The 19,640-nt window shown below is 45.1% G+C and overlaps 2 protein-coding genes across 4 annotated transcripts in view; one reads left to right on the top strand and one right to left on the bottom strand.

Annotated features, from left to right (window-relative positions):
• Positions 1-5,482: 5,482 nt before the first annotated feature.
• Positions 5,483-17,804, bottom strand: LOC118595298 (methyl-CpG-binding domain protein 6-like). Its single transcript, XM_036205655.1, has 7 exons — positions 17,754-17,804; positions 13,343-13,400; positions 11,522-12,899; positions 10,479-10,568; positions 6,585-7,209; positions 5,841-5,952; positions 5,483-5,546 (listed from the first exon to the last, which is right to left on the bottom strand). Exons 1-3 carry the CDS (start codon positions 17,802-17,804, stop codon positions 12,214-12,216), a joined length of 795 nt encoding a protein of 264 aa, XP_036061548.1. The 3' UTR covers positions 5,483-5,546; positions 5,841-5,952; positions 6,585-7,209; positions 10,479-10,568; positions 11,522-12,213.
• Positions 12,219-19,640, top strand: part of Dicer1 (dicer 1, ribonuclease III) — a 65,654-nt gene continuing 58,232 nt past the window's right edge. For all 3 annotated transcript variants that reach the window (XM_036206258.1, XM_036206257.1, XM_036206256.1), the window contains exon 1: positions 12,219-12,582. The gene's annotated coding sequence lies outside the window, so the exon portion shown is untranslated. The remainder of the gene's footprint in view (positions 12,583-19,640) is intronic.

Here is a 19,640-nt window from a genome sequence, read left to right as displayed (position 1 = left end):
TGTGCCATACAGATTCAATTGTGGGGTGTGTGTGTGTGTGTGTGTGTGTGTGTGTGTGTGTGTGTGTATGTGTGTGCTTTCTCTCATTATTCCAGTCCTCAGATTTGGAACCCTTGACACAAGGGATTGGCACAGTGGTAAGCTCTATAGCTCAGAGACAGACTGCTAGGAGGTCTGCATTCCCTGCCCCCCCCCTTTTTTAGTCTACTTTATGATCTAGAGCAGCGGTTCTCACCCTTCTTAATGCTGCAACCCTTTAATACAGTTCCTCAGGTTGTGGTGACCCCCCCAACCACACAATTATTTTGTTGCTACTTCATAACTGTAAATTCGCTACCGTTATGAATTGTAATATAAATGTTTGTATTTTCTGATGATCTTAGGTGACCAAGGGTGGGGGCATGGGCAATGATAGCAGTATCTCCAGAGCTCAATGGCCAGCCAGTCTAGCCAGTCAGTGAGCTCGGGGTTCACTGAGAGACTGTGATAAGATGGAGAACAATAGTGGAAGATTGTGACCCGATGTCATCTTCTGGCCTCCACATTGCAGGCACACACACATGTACGTGTACATGCAGTACACATACATGCAGAAAAAGAAGGGAAAATGAAGTTTATTTTCACTTTCATCTGTAGAGGCCTTCAGGCTTGATTCATCTATTAACCGACCTGTCCTTCCGGCCACTCTTGGCTCTCTTGTGGCTGTGTCTCCCTATACTGTGGTTCCCATCCCCATGGTCCAAAATGGAGACTGCATGTTTAGACAGCTCATCCCTGCTCCACAATGTAGAGTGGAGGGAGCAGCAGGTGTCCACGAAGGACCACACCCATGTCTTCCTTTGTCTCCTTCTCTGGGTGAAGGCACTGGCCACAGCTACCACGGTGGAAGGAAACTGTTCTCTGGCTGCTTGAGTGAGTGACAGTGAAAGGTTGGTGTGTTGTCAGCTTCTCACTGCTTTGACAAACACCTGTGAGAACGACATAAAGGTTTGTCTTACTACCTTTCTATTGATGGAAAGATACCACAGTCAAAGCAACTCAGAAAAGGAGGAGTATATTTGGGGCTCACAGTTTAGAGGGTGAGTCCATGACCATCTCGGCAGGGAGCATGGCAGCAGGTAGGTACATCATTAAAGCAGTAGCTGAGATCTTACATCCCAGATTGATCCATTAGCATGAGACAGAGAGAGCTAACTGGGAATGGTATGGACTTTGGAAAGCTCAAAACTCACCACTCCCAGTGACACGCCTCCTCCAGCAGGGCCACACCTCCTAATCCTTGACAAACAGTTCCACTGACTGAAGACCAAGCATCCATACACATGAGCCTATGAGGCCCTTGTTATTCAGACCAGCACAGGATGATTTATGTTTACAGTCCTGGAAGCATCAGTCTCTAGTTGGATGGCCCCATTCCTGTGACCTGAAGTGAGTCTGAGCGTCATGGCAGAAATCATGTGACAGGGCAAAGCACTTCACTTCGTGGTGAACAGGAAGCAGGGGTGGGGGGGGTAGGGGTGAGAGGGTGGGGAGGCATGGCACAGACATACTTCTCAAAGGCACAACCTCAGTGACCTAATTTCCCCAGTGAAGTTCTACCTCCTGACATTTCCATACTTCCTCATAATGCCACCAAGTAGACCCATAGATGAATCCATTGACGAAGTTAGAGCCCTCATGATCCAACCATATTCCAAAAACATATGTGATCACTGTTTGCTCTGAGGGCCATGCCTTCAGTGCATGAACTTTTCAGGGAATGGATAATAAGAATTATAATTTGGACCAGCAGCAAGCATCCTGGTGGTATTTGCCTAGGTTCTAGCAGTCAGGATTGGGCCTACTTCTCCTCTGATGGAGCACAGGAAGCTTCCGGGGAGAGGAGAGAGGCATGAGGAGCATACCTGACGTGTGCTGGGCACTCTCCCAGGTGCCAGGCTGTGGAACACCCAAGCCAGAACTCCAACGTTTTATGGTGGATGCTGCATCGTCCCACAAGAGGCAAAGATTAGAAGAAATAAATGAGTGGCAATGAAGGTTCAGAGCTGGCATGAAAATCTGAGGAATTTCCTGGAGCATTAATGTGCTTTCAGAGCCCCTTCAGGTGGCCCCCAAGCAATGTGACCCCAAGAGGTTGAGGCCGATCCTGGTAAGGCCTTGCAGACACACACCCCCCCATGGAAAAAGTTGGCTACCAGGTGCAGGTATGAAGTTCTGTTCTCCCTAGGGAAGGAGACCACACGAGCGCCTAGTGCCCCGGCCCAGCAGTCAGATCTGGATTTCAGGGACCAACTTCAGCTTTCCCAAGCTCGTTCTTATTGGCCTTGCCACAACCCAACTATGTGAGCCAAGAGGGCCACATGGAAGCGACTGGAGCCTCAATAAAATGGCCTTATTAAAGCTCCTTTTTTCCTGGAACTCAACCCTTTTCCCACTCACTAGTCTTCATTCCTGGATGTTGTTGGTTGTTGTTGTTTGTTCCTTTGGGGCCCTACCACCAGCTCCTACATAAATACACAGAAGCTTGTTCTTACTTATGAATGTCCAGCCTTAGCTTGGCTTGTTTCTTGCCAATTTTCCTTAACTTTAATTATCTTGCCTGTCTTTTGCCTCTGGGCTTTTCCTGTTCTCTTACTTCTGTAAATCTTACTCTTAATCCATGGCTTGCTGTGTAGCTGGGTGGCTGGAAAATTCTTTCAGATTTTCCCTTCTATTTATCCTCTCTGCCTGCCAGCCCCACCTATCCTTTCTCCTGCCTTGCTATTGGCCGTTCAGTTCTTTATTAGACAGGCACAGTAACGCAGCTTAACAAATGCAACATAAACAAAAGTAACACACCTTAAAATAATATTCAACAACACCTGGATATTGCTGTGCCACTGCCATAACAGATCATGGAAACATCCCTGGCAGCCTTGGGTTTTCTAGATGGCCATTGGCTTTTCTCTGTGCTACCTCTTTAGTATTTACCCTTGTTAGAATTCCTAGCCACTCTCCCAACTACATGACTGCACATGTACTGTCCAGTAGCCAGGCAAGATGCTTAGTCATCCCAGGGCCTTAGGTCCTATGTAATTCATGTGCTTCACAGTCACATAATCTGTGTGCACTGTGATCACATAATCTATGCACATGTGCAGCGTAGCTACAGAAGCCCATATGCACATATGTGGGTGGAACCTATAAAAGTGGGTCCCACTTATCCCTCCGCCCTTTTTTTCCTGCATGATCATTCCCATAGGCCTAAGCACATCCCTTCTGTTCCCTTCCTTTAATAAACGCTTATAGTGGGTTTTGTTGTACCTTGTGACTTTTCTCACATGGTAAACAGCTCCGTTTAATGAATAACATTGCACTGCTTAATAAATAACCATGGCCTAGCAAAGAAGGCTGCATGAAGACAGCATGGAAGCCCCTTGTGCTGGATCCTCCAGGCTTTCTGGGCTGAAGAATGGCCTATCTGTGGTGACCAGAGAAAGCCCTAGAGTTTGAGGTGTGTGTAGGTGTGCATGCACATGTGTGTGCACGTGGGGTAATAGCATTTATACCACAGGTGCCATGTTGTATGTGGTTGTTTCCTAAAAAAGATCTGTCTAGTCCCTTTAGATAGTGGAAAGAATCCAGACGACATCTGTGAGGAGATAATTATCTGAGGAGAGTTTAACTGGGACCCTAGACTGGGTCTGGGCGTATCTGGGGTAAGAACTCCCTAAAATCGATCATTCAAACCATACTTTGTAATGGAAGCAAAAAGCGCTTGACGTGTTGGTCCTTTAGTGCCATGCCATCCCCATTCCCAGTGCCGTATACAGGACAATGTGTTCAGGGCTCTTGCAGTGTTTGTGGTATTGGGAGAAGTCTGGTTTGGCTCAGTCCTGTCTGGTACCCTGATGATGCTGGAAGATACCAGCTTACTGAAGTGATGTGTTCAATGTTCCCAGTGTGACAGCTAGACAAGCATCTCTATGTACTTGGATGCCTTGGCACCAAGCAGTGTCTCTCCCTGTTAGAAAGGATTCTTCTAATGGTGAGTAAGCCTACTGTCTAGGCTGCCTCAGAAGAAGACTCACACTGTCTTGGCCTAGCCTTCTACAGCTTTCCCACTACAATTTCCTGAAGAAATGAGGATGCCCAGCAAGGAAGGATGAAGCGCAATCCTAATTAGTCTTAACAATAAAAATCCAGAGTCAGATATTGAGGTTGAAAGCTGAAAGATCAGAGAGCAGAACAGCCAGCTACCAGAGACTTCTTACCTCGTCCTCAGACTATAGCCTGCCCCCAGCCCCGGCCCTCATTCTTTTGCTTGATGAAACACTGAGTGACTTGTACCAATCACCAATCCTCACTTGATCTCAGGGACCCCTGAGATTGTGCAGCGCATGGGTTACATAGGACCTAAGGCCCTGGGATGCCTAAGCATCTTGCCTGGCTACTGGACAGTACATGTGTGGTCATGTAGCTAGGAATTCTAACAAGGGTAAAGACTAGAGAGGTAGCACAGAGAAAAGCCGATGGCTTTTAAATTTGGAGACACTTGATCAATTAAAATTTTGGCTACAGTTGTCTAACCCAAGTCTATAATTATTTTGCTGTGCTGTCTTAGTTGGAAATGATATTCTTTTGTTGTTTGTTTGTTTGTTTTGTCTATGATACATTCTGCTGGGTTTTGTACAGATGCAAGTTTTTTTTTGCATATTAGATACTGTGGTAGCTAACTCTACTTGTCACTTGGTTCTAGAATTAACTAACCCCTGGGCAGGTCTGGGATGGCATTTCCTAGAATGAGTAAGTGGTGATGACCCACCCCTAGCGTAGACAGCACCTTCTGGCAGTGGTCCAGCCTTTGCTCCTTGCTGGTGAGGGCCTCGACCCTGTTGCTGAAATGCTACCACCAAGACATTCTAAAGCTGTGTCATTAACAAGGAATCCTCTTGATAAAAGGATAAACATATGGATGGCTGGAGGGGGGTATAAAGAATTCGTTCAAAATGCCAAATGTTGTTTTTGTTAAAGATGTCAAAGAAATTCCAACAGTTGCTGCCAGAGCAATTAGCTATCTATATTAGAGTTCTCTAGAGGAACAGAACTGAAAGAATGAATATACACTAGAAGGGCCTTCATTATAAGGTTGGCTTAAATCAGTGGTTCATAACCTGTGAGTCACAGCTCCTTTGGGGGTTACATATCAGATATCCTGCACATCAGGTATTTACATTATGATTCATAACAGTAACAAAATTACAGTTATGAAGTAGCAATGACGTAATGTTATGGTTGGGGGATCACAACATGAGGAACTGTATTAAAGGGTCGCAGCATTAGGAAGGTTGAGAAGCACCGAATTATATGATACAGGGTTGGTAGTCCAGCAATGGCTGTCTGCGTTGTGAGGCTACAAACCCGGGAGCTGCTCCATCCATGAGTCTGAATGCCTGGAAGTCCAGATTTGGTTCTGAAGTCTGGGAGGATTCCTGAAGAGCCCTTGGTCTTCAATCAACGTTGGAAGGCCGAAGAAGCTGATGTCATCAAAGTATGGCACATTCAGGCTGTTGGGATATTGGAATTGATTATAATCTAACAGTAGTTTGGAGAGAACTGACATTCCTTTTCTTTTTAAACTTTCTTTTATTTATTCTTTGTGTCTTTCACATCATGGAACTCCATCCCATTCATTTCCCTGTCCCTTCATATCCACCCTCTGCCCTTGTAAGCTCCCCACCAAAATAAATAAAATTTAAGAGAAAAAAAAAAAGAAAAAAGAGAAAGAAGGGAAAAAAAAATCAATTTTGTTATGGAAGCAGCAAGTCGTGCAGTAAACCCTTTTGTCCATAGAGCTTTACTTGCAAATGCTCATTGCAGAGAGTCATTGGTCTGGTCCAAGGCCTCTGGTTTCAGCTACACTGTCCATGCCAGGTCCTCACTGGAACTCCTCTGGGTTATCCCGCTGTTGTCCTGTGTTGTGGAAATCCTTCAGCTTTGAGTCTACAGGACCGGCCCCTTCACATGTTCCACTAGATTGCAGATCGAGTGGATATTGGGGTGGGCCAACTCATAACCCTGGTTCTGGGCCTGGGTAGTTACAGGGTTGGTCAGCCCATCAGCTCTCCCTTGTCCTCACCACCAGGGTAAGCTCTCCTGAATGGCCCAGGCTAGTTCACCCTTTACTGAGATGAGCAAGGGGTGGGGCCAGTTCTCCTGCTTTCATGTCCTCAGGGGCAGTTCTCCCACACCTATACCTTCAGGGTCAGCAATGCTGTGTTGTCCAGGTGTGGCATAGGGTCCACTCTCCTGAGTCTCCCAAGTGCTGCAGCTGATGAGGGCCAGGGATAGCTCTCCTGCTCTTAGGACCTCAGGGCCAGCTCTCCCATCTGCCTCAGGTGTTTATGGATGGGTGGAGGGAACTGACTTTTCTGTAATACTGAGTCTCTCTGCTCCATGAACATGGCATACCTTTCTGTTTATTTTGCCTTAAGTTTCCCTTATCAATGTTTTCTAATTTCAGCATAGAACTCTAACATACTTGTTAGATTTATCTCAAGTACTTTTTAGCTTTGGGTGCTTTAGACAAACAAACTGATTTGTACTTTCACACTGTAGCCATCATTAGACTTGTGATTTCCAAGGGTGTGGAGTTTGCCAGCAAGCAAGCAGTTCTTCAGTAGCTGCCAGGGCCTGCCTCTAATCCTGTTCGTTACTCACATTATCTGCTTGGTAGAAGCATTTGATGCAAGACTTCCCCATCACCTGCAGATATCAAGAATAAGGCTGTTGCTCAGCAACCAATTACAGATTGGTTCTTACAAACCCTTTAGAGCAGCTCTCAGAATGCAGGGGATGGGTTTGCTGGCTTATTATAAAGGGTATTACAGAAGATAGATGAAGAGATTTATAGTGTAAGGTATAGGAAAGGGGACGTGGACCTTCCATTCCCTCTCAAGACATGTCACTCACCAGGAACCTCCGTATGGCTCTGTCTTGAAGCCTTCAAAACCTTTTACATTTTTATGGAGGCTTCAGTGCATAGGTGCTGGGCATTGGCTACTGGTGATCAACTTCACCTTGACCCTTCTCTCCTCCCCAGAGGCTGGAAGTTCCATCCTTCTGGCAGTGCCCATCCTGAAGGTACTTAGGGACTACCAGCTGTCAGTTACCTCATTAGCATACAAAGACATCCTTTTGAAGGTTCCAGAGATTTTTTATGATTATATGCTAGGGAACAATAAAGAATCACACACACACACACACACACACACACACACACACACACACACAGAGAGAGAGAGAGAGAGAGAGAGAGAGAGAGAGAGAGAGAGAGAGAGAGCATTTTGAGACACTTAAAATGAAATATCTATTATTTATTACTAGAACATAGAAATTCAATTATTTTCATATATCTTTCATATATCAGCCTTATATGCAGTGACCTTGGCAAGCTCATAAGAGTTTAAGTAGCTCTTCTATGGGTAACTTAAGTCTTTTTTATAGGTTTACTTTTCCTTCTTTTTTCACTTTTTATTTGAAAATAATTCCACAGTGATGGCAGGAAAGTGCAAAGATCAGCCCTACGCCTTTCATCTCCCAGTCTGCTCGTCCTTGCCAGACCTAGACCGTTTTTAGGAAAGGAAAGGTTCATGTATTTTATTTAGTTTTTACTCATCTTCAGTCGTCTTTATTCTGAAACCATTTAAAAATTATTCCTATCATTTACATCTGATATTTGCTCATGTCTGTGTGTGTGAATGCACACATGGAGATCAGATCATGTCCTGGGATTGAACTTAGGTTGTCAGGGTTAGTTGCAAGGACTCTTACCTGCTATGCCATCTCGCCACCCCTCTGAAACCATTCTGAAGTCCTTCTTTGGTTGTTAAGAATTTTGACTACTCTTCAATTTGGGTCTGTCTGGTGGCCCTATAATGCATTTAGGAAATGCATTTTTTTTTCCCAGAAACACTACCAGTGTGGTACTGTGGTCATCGCTGGCAGAAGATGGATCTGAAAGACCCTGGAGTTCATACCCTTCCTTTTTGGTGGCAAAGCTGACCTTTGGCTGAGCTGGACTAATCAGGACTCTGGGGAGACAAGCCCTTGGGCCAACATGTACATTCCTGGGAGGCAAGGCTGTTTCCATGGCTCCCCATGGACAGATCTTGGCCCTTGGCATGCACAGTCCCTAAAATGTTACACAGGGTTTTCTTTGATAGACTTACATTAAGAAAAATTAGGAAACCAGACAGGGTAATATAAGCATGTAGCAGTGTGTGTTGTCCACCCACCCATCTTGGGCTGTGGCTGTTTGCTGCACATCTGGCTGCTGGCCAAAGCCAACACTGTCCCGCTGGGACTTTGGGCATGAGGTACACACATCTGTGCTCTGCCCACACTGCATAATAATGAAGATCAGGGTCTGCATGCACTCTGCCACTCTCCAAAGGGGCATTTTCCCTATGAACCCCTGCCATGTCTGTACTTCTAACTTGACACTTAGACATTGATGTGACTCTAGTGGGTGTGTCTGTGGTCCCCTCCCATGACAGCTGACTTTATCTGGGTGAGATGGCATCTGCTAGGCGGCTCTTCTGTAAAGTTATCACTTTTCAAAGAAGAGTTCACAGGGCATGCTTTGAATCTGTGTGAGGATCTCTCATGCCTTGTTCAACATTTATCCACCAGATTTAGTAAACAAATTGCCAAATGGTGATCATTGCCGCCCCACTCCTCCTTCTAAAATTACTCCGTGGTAAGGAAGAGCTTTTGCTCATCCTCAGTTACTTATTCTTTTTTGTATCAATGTGGACTCATGAATTTCTGAGGGAAAAGAAAAGTTAGCTCACAGAAAATGCATTGCATGTGGTATTGTACCATTGTTTAGTGTGGTTTGACATAGCAGCTGAGATTCCTGGAGAGCCAAACAAAATGTGAAACTCTATCCCTTACAAGATTTGATAGCTCCATATTGAAAACAAACCAGCAACTGGAGTGTGGACAGATGGACCACTGACATGGAGAATTTCAGAACCCAGATATTCTACAAATGGCTAGTAAATGGGCAGTTGTGTAGGTGTCTGGGGTGGGGGTCATTTGGAATCATGCCTCACCCCATACACTGGATGAAGTCTAAATGGATCAGTGTTGAATTGCAAAAGACTGGTGAATGCTGGCAAACCAGGAGTTCTTCCACATTGCTATAGATATGTCCTGTATTTGTATATATTATATTAAAAACAAGATATAGTAAATGTGTATCACATGCCAGGGTTGTTGTAAATGAAGAAGACAGGGAATAAATAAGTACCTTGGCTTGTTTGTGAAGGCAAGTTTGAAGAATGAACAAGAAACAATGGTTTGCTGTTGGGGCATGAGAATGTATGTAGGGGACAGACCCTTCTTTACTCGGTTTTGTTTGTTTGTTGTCTTTGTTTTTCAACTGTGTTTCTCTGTGTAACAATCCTGGCTGTCCTGGAACTCACTTTGTAGACCAGGCTGGCCTCGAACTCAGTCTGCCTGCCTCTGCCTCCCAAGCGCTGGGATTCAAGGTGTGCACCACCACCGCCCGGCCCTATGGTTTATTTTTCATTGCTCTGCTGATCGTAATCCTGAAAGATGCCTCTCAAATGCTAAAATCCTGAATATTAAAAAACCTAAAGATTATTATGGGTCAACCCTAAAACCCCCAAACTGAGCAGGATATATAGAGAGCACTTGCCTAGTATGCATGAGGCCCTGGGTTCAATGACCAGTAGCCCTGAATTCACAATTCTGGAAGATTAGTTCCAAATATTGATGTTTTAAAACTTGTTGAAAAGGGAGGCTATATATGAGAACTAGAAGGCTGAATTATGGGGAGAAATTGGTGCATTTTGATTGGCTGTTTGTTGGTGAGGGTCTTTCCAAGTGATCAGTGTGTGAGTTGAGTGGCCAGGTAGGAGGGGTCTCTTTTGCAGCTGTTTCTGAAAGGCAATGTTCCTGAGAGCAGGACACTGTCCAACTGCATTAGCAAAGATGACCCTTTGTGGATACACACACACACACACACACACACACACACACACACACACACGGGCCTTGGCATGTAGCTCTTTTTTTTTTATTTGAAAGACAGATGGGCCGGGCAGTGGTGGTTCACACCTTTAATCCCAGCACTTGGGAGGCAGAGCCAGGCGGATCTCTGTGAGTTTGAGGCCAGCCTGGTTTACAGAGCGAGATCCAGGAAAGGCACAAAGCTACAGAGAAATTCTGTCTTGAAAAACCAAAAAAAAAAAAAAAAAAGACAGATGGACCACCATGCTCTCCAGTTATTAAAACAAAACAAAACAAAAAAAAAAAAAACCAATAAAATCAGAAACATCTGCTAGTAGACAAGCCCAGTTGGCTTAAAAAAAAATCTTTGTTTTTGTGATGTGTGTGTTGGGTGGAAGATACAACAATGTGTATGGAGGTAAGAGGGAAACTCTGAGGAATCAGTTCTCTCTTTCTACCTTTAGGTGGGTCCCGGGATTTGAACTCAGGTTGTCAGGCTTGCAATCCAGGTGAGCCATCCTACTGGCTTTTGAGGTGGTCCTGAGAGACTATGGAAGGAAAACAGGAAGAACATCAGTTCTACCCATTCTGCTGCCAGTATACCTCAGTGCAGCCCTTCACTTTTATCAGATTTCATTCTGCTTATAAAGGACCACTTTCAAAAACCCTCTAATTCTTCTCTGGGGAGAGCTATTGCCCACAGTGCGTGCGTGCGCTCTTTCTTTCTTTCTTTCTTTCTTTCTTTCTTTCTCTCTCTCTCTCTCTCTCTCTTTCTTTCTTTTTAATTAATTTTTTTTTAGCTGAGGATCGAACCCAGGGCCTTGCGCTTGCTAGGCAAGCACTCTACCACTGAGCCAAATCCCCAACCCTTATTAAATTTTTATTAAGAAACATCATTTTTTAAATGTGGTCAGCCAAAACCATTTCATTTCCTAATTTACCCATGATGTTCAGGTTAATGGTCAAGCTAATAAACACATGACCAAAATTTGAGCACAGGACTGAATGAACATACCAGCTCGGAAAACAGCATAAGATTTAAATCTCAGTTGTTCATATCCTAGCTGCAGAATTATTGGAGGTTACTCCGGGTTTTTTCCCTCTGTTAAAATGGGAAGCACATAAGGTACACAGGCCTGTAAGCCTTAAATTCAATGCTAGCCAATGAAGCCTAAAAATTTCTAGTGCTCACATCAGAGAAATAAACGGGAGGCTGGAGAACTGGCTCGGAGGTTAGGAGCATTTGCTGTGAAATCATGAGGATCCTATAGCTCCAAGCCAGGCATCTCACATATACTCACAGACACACAAATAAATGAATGAACAACAGATCTTTTTAAAGTTAGGCCTCCTAGTTCCAGGCCAGCCTTGGTTGACACAGTGAGACCTGGTTTCAAAATAACAGTGATAAAAAAATAAATAAATAAAACAAACGACACTAGTTTTTATTCTAATAAATAAACCACTTCAACTTGTAAGTATAAAGATGAGCAAATCATACCTCCACCTTAATTCAGAGAGGCAACAGTAACCACGTGGGACTGGTGGCCACCGTGTTGAATGCAGTGCATCGGGACAGCTGCGACTAAACGCTTCCAGGGGCAGAGAGAAGCCAGGTGCTAGTACCATCTATCCCGCACCTGGAGTACAGCAGTCTATGGGGGGAATCTTCTGGAAGAGAGGCCCACATGGGAGGTGGGGGAGTGTCCTGCACTAAGACGGTTTTCTTTAAGTCAGCCTCTTTACTCCTTCGAACTGTGAGCAAGGAGGCGCGGCAGAAGGCTCCGACCTATAAAACCAACAAGCCTCTGCGCACCGAGGGCATTTTCTGGTTGTCCAAGTTGGCCTCCAGGACTGGCCACAGGGCCCAGTTCTGGGGACCCAAAAGGCCGAGCAGAAGGGCTTGCAGATGGGCAATGATGGATCCGTGACGGCGCCACCATCAACGAGGGGCAGTCCCCAGAGCTGGGAGGCTCTTCTAGACTAAGCCCAGACTGCGTAGCCCGCGGCGGCGGAGGCGGCGGGGGCCAGAAGTCCCGCTGCCCGCCCGACTGCGTTACATACACAGCCTGGTCTTCGCATTGGGCCGCAGACGCCGTCTCGGCCCGAGCCCGCTGTTTCCTAGCTCCTGAATGGCTGGGGTACCGGGATTAACCTTTCACCTCCGCACTCCGTCCAATCACAGGACGTCTTTCATGCGGCCGCGGGGCCAGCGAGCGAGCGAGTGAGGGGGCGCGGAGCGGCGGCGCGACGCCGGTGGGATTCTCCAAGCCGCTGTGCGCCGTCGCCGCGGGCCGAGCGCGGGCTGCGGGCGAGCAGGGCGCTGCGCAGTCTCCGCAGGCGTGGGCGGGAGGGGTCGGGGCGCGGCGCGGTGAGGCGCGGGCGGCTCCGGGCCCAGGTGAATGGAGTAACCTGACAGCGGGAACGAGGCGACGGCGAGCGGCAGGAAATGGCGGCGGCGGCGGCGGCGGCGCCGGGCGGCACCGGGAGGCCTGGGCTGTGACGCGCGCGCCGGAGCGGGGTCCGATGGTTCTGGAAGGCCCGCGGCGCCCAGTGCTGCAGGTGAGGCGGGCTCCCCCTGGGCCGCTTTGTGTCCGGGCCTGGGGGGGACTGCAATGCCCGGGCCGCCTCTTGTGCGAGGCCCGCGCGGGCGCCGGGAGCAGGCCGCGACGCCGAGCCCGGGCGGGTGACGGTCCACGCGGACCTCGGCACCCCGCGACTCAGAGCCGGGACCTCTCCGCGCCCCGGCCCTGGGAGGAGCGGGCTTTGACAGGTCCTGTTCGGCGTTCGAAGCCCGGGCGAAGATCGGAGGTGCACACGCGGGCCGGCGTCCCCGGGAGCGACCCGGGCCTGCCGAATGGCGCGGGACCCGTGAACACCTCAGAGGACCAGGATAGGGACAAGGCCTCCGGCGAGGTGATGGCTGGAGCCCTGGGAGGGATTGTTGGATGTTTATTGGCAGGTGACCAGGGCTGGCCCCAGGGGGCGGGTGGCCGAGGCCATCTTTTTGGCCCCTCTCCTCTCAGGTCACTGTGCCTGGACCCTGCGAACGGGCTTTCTTTGGACAGATCGGTGTGCCTTTCAGGCTAGCACATCCGAGTGGGTTGCCTAGCAGAGCTGAGCTGCCCTTGTGATTTTGCCTGCAGGACAGCGCCAGTGTCCTGAAGATTTGCTTAAACAGATGATTGGGGAGTCTTTTTGATCTATAGCCCTTGCTTTGGTGAGGAGAGTTGTAGTTAAATGGTTAAGTTACTCATATGTGATGTCATAGGTATTGTGATGATCAAGTGTTGAAAACCTCCATCTGATGAAAGAGAATTACGTGGGAGCTCGCCCCTGCCTGAGTTTCTGAATCTTTGCAGTCCTGATTTGTCGATTTTCTGAGGAGCCGCACCATCAGTCAGTAGAAAAAGGGCCAAAGTTTAGCAACTTGGGAAATATGACACTTGCTATAAAATGCATTCACGAAGTTGGAAATTTATTGGTATAAATATTAAACTTTCTAAGTAAAATTTCCATTGTGACCACATTGTAAAAAAAAAAAAAAATTAAACTTTCTAAGTAAAATTTCCATTGAGCTCAAAAATTTATTAAAAGATGAATTCTGGGTGAGGCTTGTGCAGTAGTTTTTGATATTACTGATACCTTCGGAAACTGAGTTCTGGAATCAACTGTTGTGCCAAGTGTCTTTGAGGCTCCCTGTGGCACATGCAGTGTGTAATATAAGTGCACATGCTCATGAACGGAGAGTGTATTTATTAGAACTGTCAGCACCAAGGGTTGCTTTTAGTAGCCTAAGTTTGTGAATGACTCCAAAAGATAACCGGTTTGGTTTCAGTTGGGTGGTAAAGGACCTTACAACTACTTTAGTAAGGGTTGTCTTTACTTCCCTGAATTATTTACTTGTTGAATGCTGCATTATGGCAGCTTCTCTGGGCAGGAATTGCATAGCTAGGCTCTCTCCCAGTTGCTGAGCTTTCTCGTCTTGGGTTTAGAAGATGTTTTGGTGTGGCTTATTTCTGTCTTTCTTGAACTCAGGAGGCTTCTGCCTCACTCAGCCTCTCTGGTCCTGGAATTACAGCGGGCCCCGCCAGGCCTGACTCTTGGTTCTGATTGGACAGTGATTTTGTGGTGGGATAAGGAGTCGTATTTAGGTGTTGTTCTGCTTTCCAGGGATGATAACCTATAGCATAGCGTTCTAGCATTGCCATGTCTTACTCTTTGCTGCTGCCTGACATGTGAGACAGTGACGTCACTTGAGGAGGTGGATGTGCTCTAAGTATTCCCTCTCTGTAGCCTGCACGTACTTATGTGTGGCAGGTAAGGAGCACATTTGGTAAATCTCATCAATATGTGCCAAGATGTGTCAGGTTCTTTTCACACATTCTCATTGAATTCTTGGTGTGTTGGTGTAGTGACCTCCTTCTTGATTTTACACACTAGGGAAGTGAGACTCAGTGATGATTACTTCTGTCTGCCCGAGCCTTGACTGATTCGTGGTTTGGTTCCAGAATGCCAGCGTGCCTACTCCTCAAAGTGTGCTGTCCAAATGGATTTTAGGCAGTCTGCATGAAGTGTGTTATATCCTCGGCTAATACAGGTGGAGTGAGGGAAGCTCTGTCAAACTGAATGTTCAGGTGACCTCTGCTCATCTGAATGTTTCCAAGTGTTTTAAAATGTGACAGAATACACATGATCGAAGCTTTAGCCATTAAGTGTACAGTGCAGTTGCATTGACATTTTGCAGTTATTGCCATTATCCATGTCCAGACATCTTCTCTCACTGGGACACTTTCCCCACCTAAACACTAACTGCACGTTCTGGCCTTCATTCCTAAGTAACCACCATTTTCTCTTCTCCTTCTGTTTGAGTTTGGCTATGCTAGGAACCCCATGTAAGTATAGTCATTCAGTATTTGTCTTTGAGCTGGTATATCACACCAACATAGTACCTTGTGGCTTCATGTCATGCATGCATCAGCTTTGTCACTTTGAAAGGCTGATATTGTTTGTATGTATAGATGGTCCCTAGCTTATAATGGTTTGACTTGACAGTTTTTAGCTTTAAGCTATGTGAAAATGTGCAATTACAGTAGAAACTTCTTTAAATTTTGAATTTTTGATTCTTTTTCCTGTTCTAGTCAGCTATGTGATCATGAGGGATAACCAATGATACTGTACACTGTGCTTTGTCGTTGTGTTAGAAAGTTTGATATGCTAAGTACACATTTTTCCCCAGTTCTCTGTTTTCAACTTAGAAGTGGGTTTCTAGGGCCATCGACAATGGAGGAGCACCTGTGTATGTCCTGTTCTGCTTTTCCAGCCGTCTGTGGGTGACATCTTTGAGAGTAGTTGGTGCTGTGAGCATGGATATGAATGGCTCTGATCAGGGCCTGCTGTCATTTCTTCTTCTGGGCATATACCCCAAAGTGGTCTTGCTTGTTGATCATTAGATCAAAAACACTAGGCTCAGCTTTCTTCCAGATTCTTACTTTCCTTAAGTTCCTCTGAGTCAATAAAGGACTAGAATCTTCTCCTAGTCCAGGGGTTACTGATTTTTAGTATCTTGGTTCTTATCACAGTAGAGCAAACAGGGATTCTTATCACATTTGTTTAGTGGATCAGCAGGCTCTTATGCCCTAATGGAGCCAGAGGAAGGGGCTGCTAAGGTTTCTGTGTACCTTGTACAAATAGAAAGTTGGAGCCCGTGATTATTTTGTTTACCTTAGGATCTGCTATTTGAGCATTCAAGAGTTTAGCTCATCCTCAAAGCCAACAGATATGTGTGTGTTGTGCTGGCTTTTATTTACAGTTTTCTTTGCAGTATCTTCAAGCTAGGCCGGACTCTCTGGAGGTCAGAGTGTTTCGGTAGTATTCTACCTCTTTAGTCTGTGCTGCCCGGACCTTCTTTCCTGATTCTTTGATGATTACCAACATTTCTTAAGAGACTCTAGTTTTCAGAAATTCTGTGCAGAGATGAGCATTTGTGTAATAGTATGTTCTTTGAGAAAGGATGCAGGACGTCCTTATGATAATAAAAAGGTGTTTTAGAGAACTATGAAATAATAGTGCAGGTGTAGAATAGTTTATGGATGGGAGAATTATATAAAGAGCTTCAAGCAAAGTCACAGCTTACCTGTAACTAAAGTGCTTTTTACTTTTTTGTTTTGTTTGAATTTGCCAAAGTGAAAGAGGAACTAGGGCTAATTATAGTTGCCATCGATTGATGAAGGAAATGTACCAGTTAGCTAGGAGCAGCAGACTTTTCTTGATTAGATTCTCTCACAAAGAACATTGTCAATGTATGGAGACAGTGTTGACCTATGTAGGTGATAGAGAAACACAGTCAAAAGCACAAGGCACAGTCAACAAGCCTTGGTAAGAAGGCATGTGTGGTTCTGGTGATGTCATCTCCACTGGAGTTGAAGTGTCCCTTGTAGCATGCAGGCTTTGACTGGTGGCAGGTAAGTTCATTGAGGAGTGTACCCTCTGGAGCACTAGAAGCAGTCAGGACTTTGCAAGCAGTGCTATTTTTGCTGGCCTTCAGGAGTGTGTGGTGGGGGAAAAAGTAGGACTGCTTGTGTGGTGGTTTGGACCTGATAAATAAAAGATCATAGAGAGAAAAGTGTATGTTTGAGGTGTAGCTAGGGAAATGGGAAATTGGTCCAGTGACTTTCTCATCTCTCTAAAATGGCTGGTGAATTGTTGGTACTCCTGGTCTAATACCCACTGAGATGCTCCAAGTCAGTGACTAAACTGACAGGACATGAAGATGCCCAGGTAGCTTTTAGGCCTGGAGCTTCAGTTTGGTCACCTGCTGAAGCTTGGTTCCTGAGACACGGAAGCTGCATGGTAACATGAGATGTTCTTAGTTATGCTGAGGTTTATAGTACCAAGGATTAAGCACACATGTGTTGTCACTGCCACACACAGCACTTGTGTAAAGGAGTACTTGGTTTTGCTGAGTAAGTAGATGTCTGTCTTTATAAAACTTTTTGAAGGTTTTGGAAAGTTAACAGGGTTGTGAGGAGGAACCCTGCTGGCATCGTCAGGCTTTTGAAAAGGATCTTGACTCCCCTGATAATGGACAGATCATGCCCTTGGCTTCATCTCCACTTGTGCATGAGCTGTGCATGCGTGAGCACTGCAGACTGCGAGAGCTATCTGGAATCATGGAAGAGAGTTGCTGTAGTACTTGGAGATTGTTTGGTACTGGTGACATTTTTATTGTTGAGCTGGCTAATCCCAACTTACTTTTTTAGTGACAGATGAGTGTATGTGATGAAGATTTTTAAAAACACATTTGAAAAATATTCTCTTGGGGGTTATAAAACAAGACAATCAGTTCAGAATTAAAAAAAATACACTTAATCCAAATAATGAGAGCAGAATGCTAGTTTAAAGATGTGATCTTTGGGTTGAGGCAGAAGCTCAGTAGTAGAGCATTTGCCTGATGCTTTGCCTTCAAGTCCCAGCCTGGCTGAAAATTGACCTTTGAGGTGATAGAAGAAAGTTATTTGCTTAAGAGTTAAATTCGTAACTACTTATTCATTCATTCATTAACTATTTGAAGGAAAAAGTAAGACAGTAGAGTTATCTAGCACTTGGAGATATTTTGAAGTCAGACTTTCTGTCTTCTGTTGGGAAGAGCAAAGCTGAGGGATGGTAAGGTAAACATGGACAAGCCTATGGTCTCTCTCCTTTCCCACATCTTGCTGCACAGCTTCACTCACCTGTGACATCTTAGTAATACTGTGGGCTTCGTCCATTTCAAACTCTACCATCATAATGTTTAGGAATGTTTAGGAGTGTTTAGGAGCTAATGTTCAGTGTTGGAGGACCAGGGTTTAACACTAACTCTTGTAGCTTATCACTGAGATACACTGGGTATCTGGCGGCCTCTGAATCTCTGTATTCTCCTCAGTAAGCTCTTGGTCCCTGGAAGCTGTCAGTAAACAGTTTGCTGCCCAGTTCTGGCCTATTTCTTACTTTTGATAAAATTTAGATGGTACTATTTTTCTTCAGATATGTACTTTAGAGAATATTTTGCTATATTCTTTGTGTAACTAGATTATGCCATGACTTCCATGTTACTAATACTGAAATACATATCCAGTTTCATAATGGAAGGCAGTCCAAAAAAGTGGGCTTGTGCACAGCATTTTCATAGATGAATTTTCTTTTTTTTGTACTTATATATTCTATGTGCATATATAAGTATTAGTAATATTCAAAGAAAAAAGCTATCAATGTGAGAGGGAGTAGGGGCGTGGGAGGAGTAGGAGGGAAGGAAAGGGAATGATTAAAATTATGTAAATATATGTGCATATGTACATATATAATTTTTGCATATTTTCTTTTTTCCTTTTTATTGAAAATGAATTTTTTTCCCTCACATAATATATTTTGATTACAGTTTTCCCTCCCTCAATTTCTCCCAGTTCCTCCTTATCTGCCCTCCCGTCTAGATCTACCCCCTTTCTGTCTCTAATTATAAAACATACAGGTTTCTAAGGGATAATTATTATAATAAGACAAAACAAACACTAACACATTGGAATAGGACAAAAAAGACAGAAAGAAAAGAACCCAAGAGAAGGCACAAGAAGCAGATATAGACACTGAGACACACTTGCTCACATACTCAAGAATTTCATAAAAATACTCAATTGGACATCATAATATATACCAAATGACCTGTAGGGTAAAAAGAGAACAATAAAATAAAAACTTTTAAAAGATAAAAAATTCTTTAAAAGCCCTGAGTTATGAGACAAGGACCCTCTAAAGATAACATTGAGTTCATTTTGTGTTGGCCATTTATTTCTGGGCATCAGCTGCCCTTAAGAGTAGTTTGTTTCTCCCCTGAGACCCCCTTGGAGAAAAGTGGCTCTCATTTGCACGTGGTTATCTGTTGGAGATAGCTTCTGGGTTAGGAATGGGGCATTTATCTACTTCTGCTTTCAGCTCTAGGACCCCGTCTGGTGCAGACCCGTGCAGGTCCTGTGCATGCCACCTCAGTCTCTGTGAGTTCATATGTGCGTCGAGCATGTTGATTTTGAAGGCCTTGCTTCCTTGGTGTCCTCCGCCTTTCTGGCTCTGTTACTCTCTCGGCCTTTTCTTCCAAAGGATTCCCTGAGCCCTGAGGGGAGGGATTTAATGGAGACGTCCTGTTTAAGGCTAAGTGTTCCAAAGTCTCTCTTCTACTCTTTGCATATTGTCTAGGTCTCTATATTTGTTCCCATCTGCTTCAGGAGAAAGCTTTTCTAATTAATGATAGATGAGCAAGGCGCTGATCTATAAGTATAGCAGAGTCTCAGTAGTAGTCATTTATTGATATGTTCCTTAGTAGAACAGTAGTATTGGTTTTAGTATTTGGGCCCTGGCCTATCTAGTCTCAGATTCTTGCTTACCCAAGCAGTGTTGGGCATGGGTTCCAGCTTGTGGAGTGGGCCTTAAGTCAAATCAGTTAGTGGTTGGTTATTCCTGCAAGCCTTTTACCACTATCACACCAGCATAATTTGCAGGCAGGACACCATTGTGTATCAAAAGGTTTGTAACCAAGTTGGTGCTTACATTTCTCCTTTAATAGCATGCAGAATACCTTCCTGTACCAAAGA

The sequence above is a fragment of the Onychomys torridus genome, chromosome 14 (assembly GCF_903995425.1).
Source record: "Onychomys torridus chromosome 14, mOncTor1.1, whole genome shotgun sequence".
Lineage (NCBI taxonomy): Eukaryota > Metazoa > Chordata > Mammalia > Rodentia > Cricetidae > Onychomys > Onychomys torridus.
Note: the sequence above shows the minus strand (reverse complement) of the source record. Positions and strands in the feature narration are given on the sequence as shown.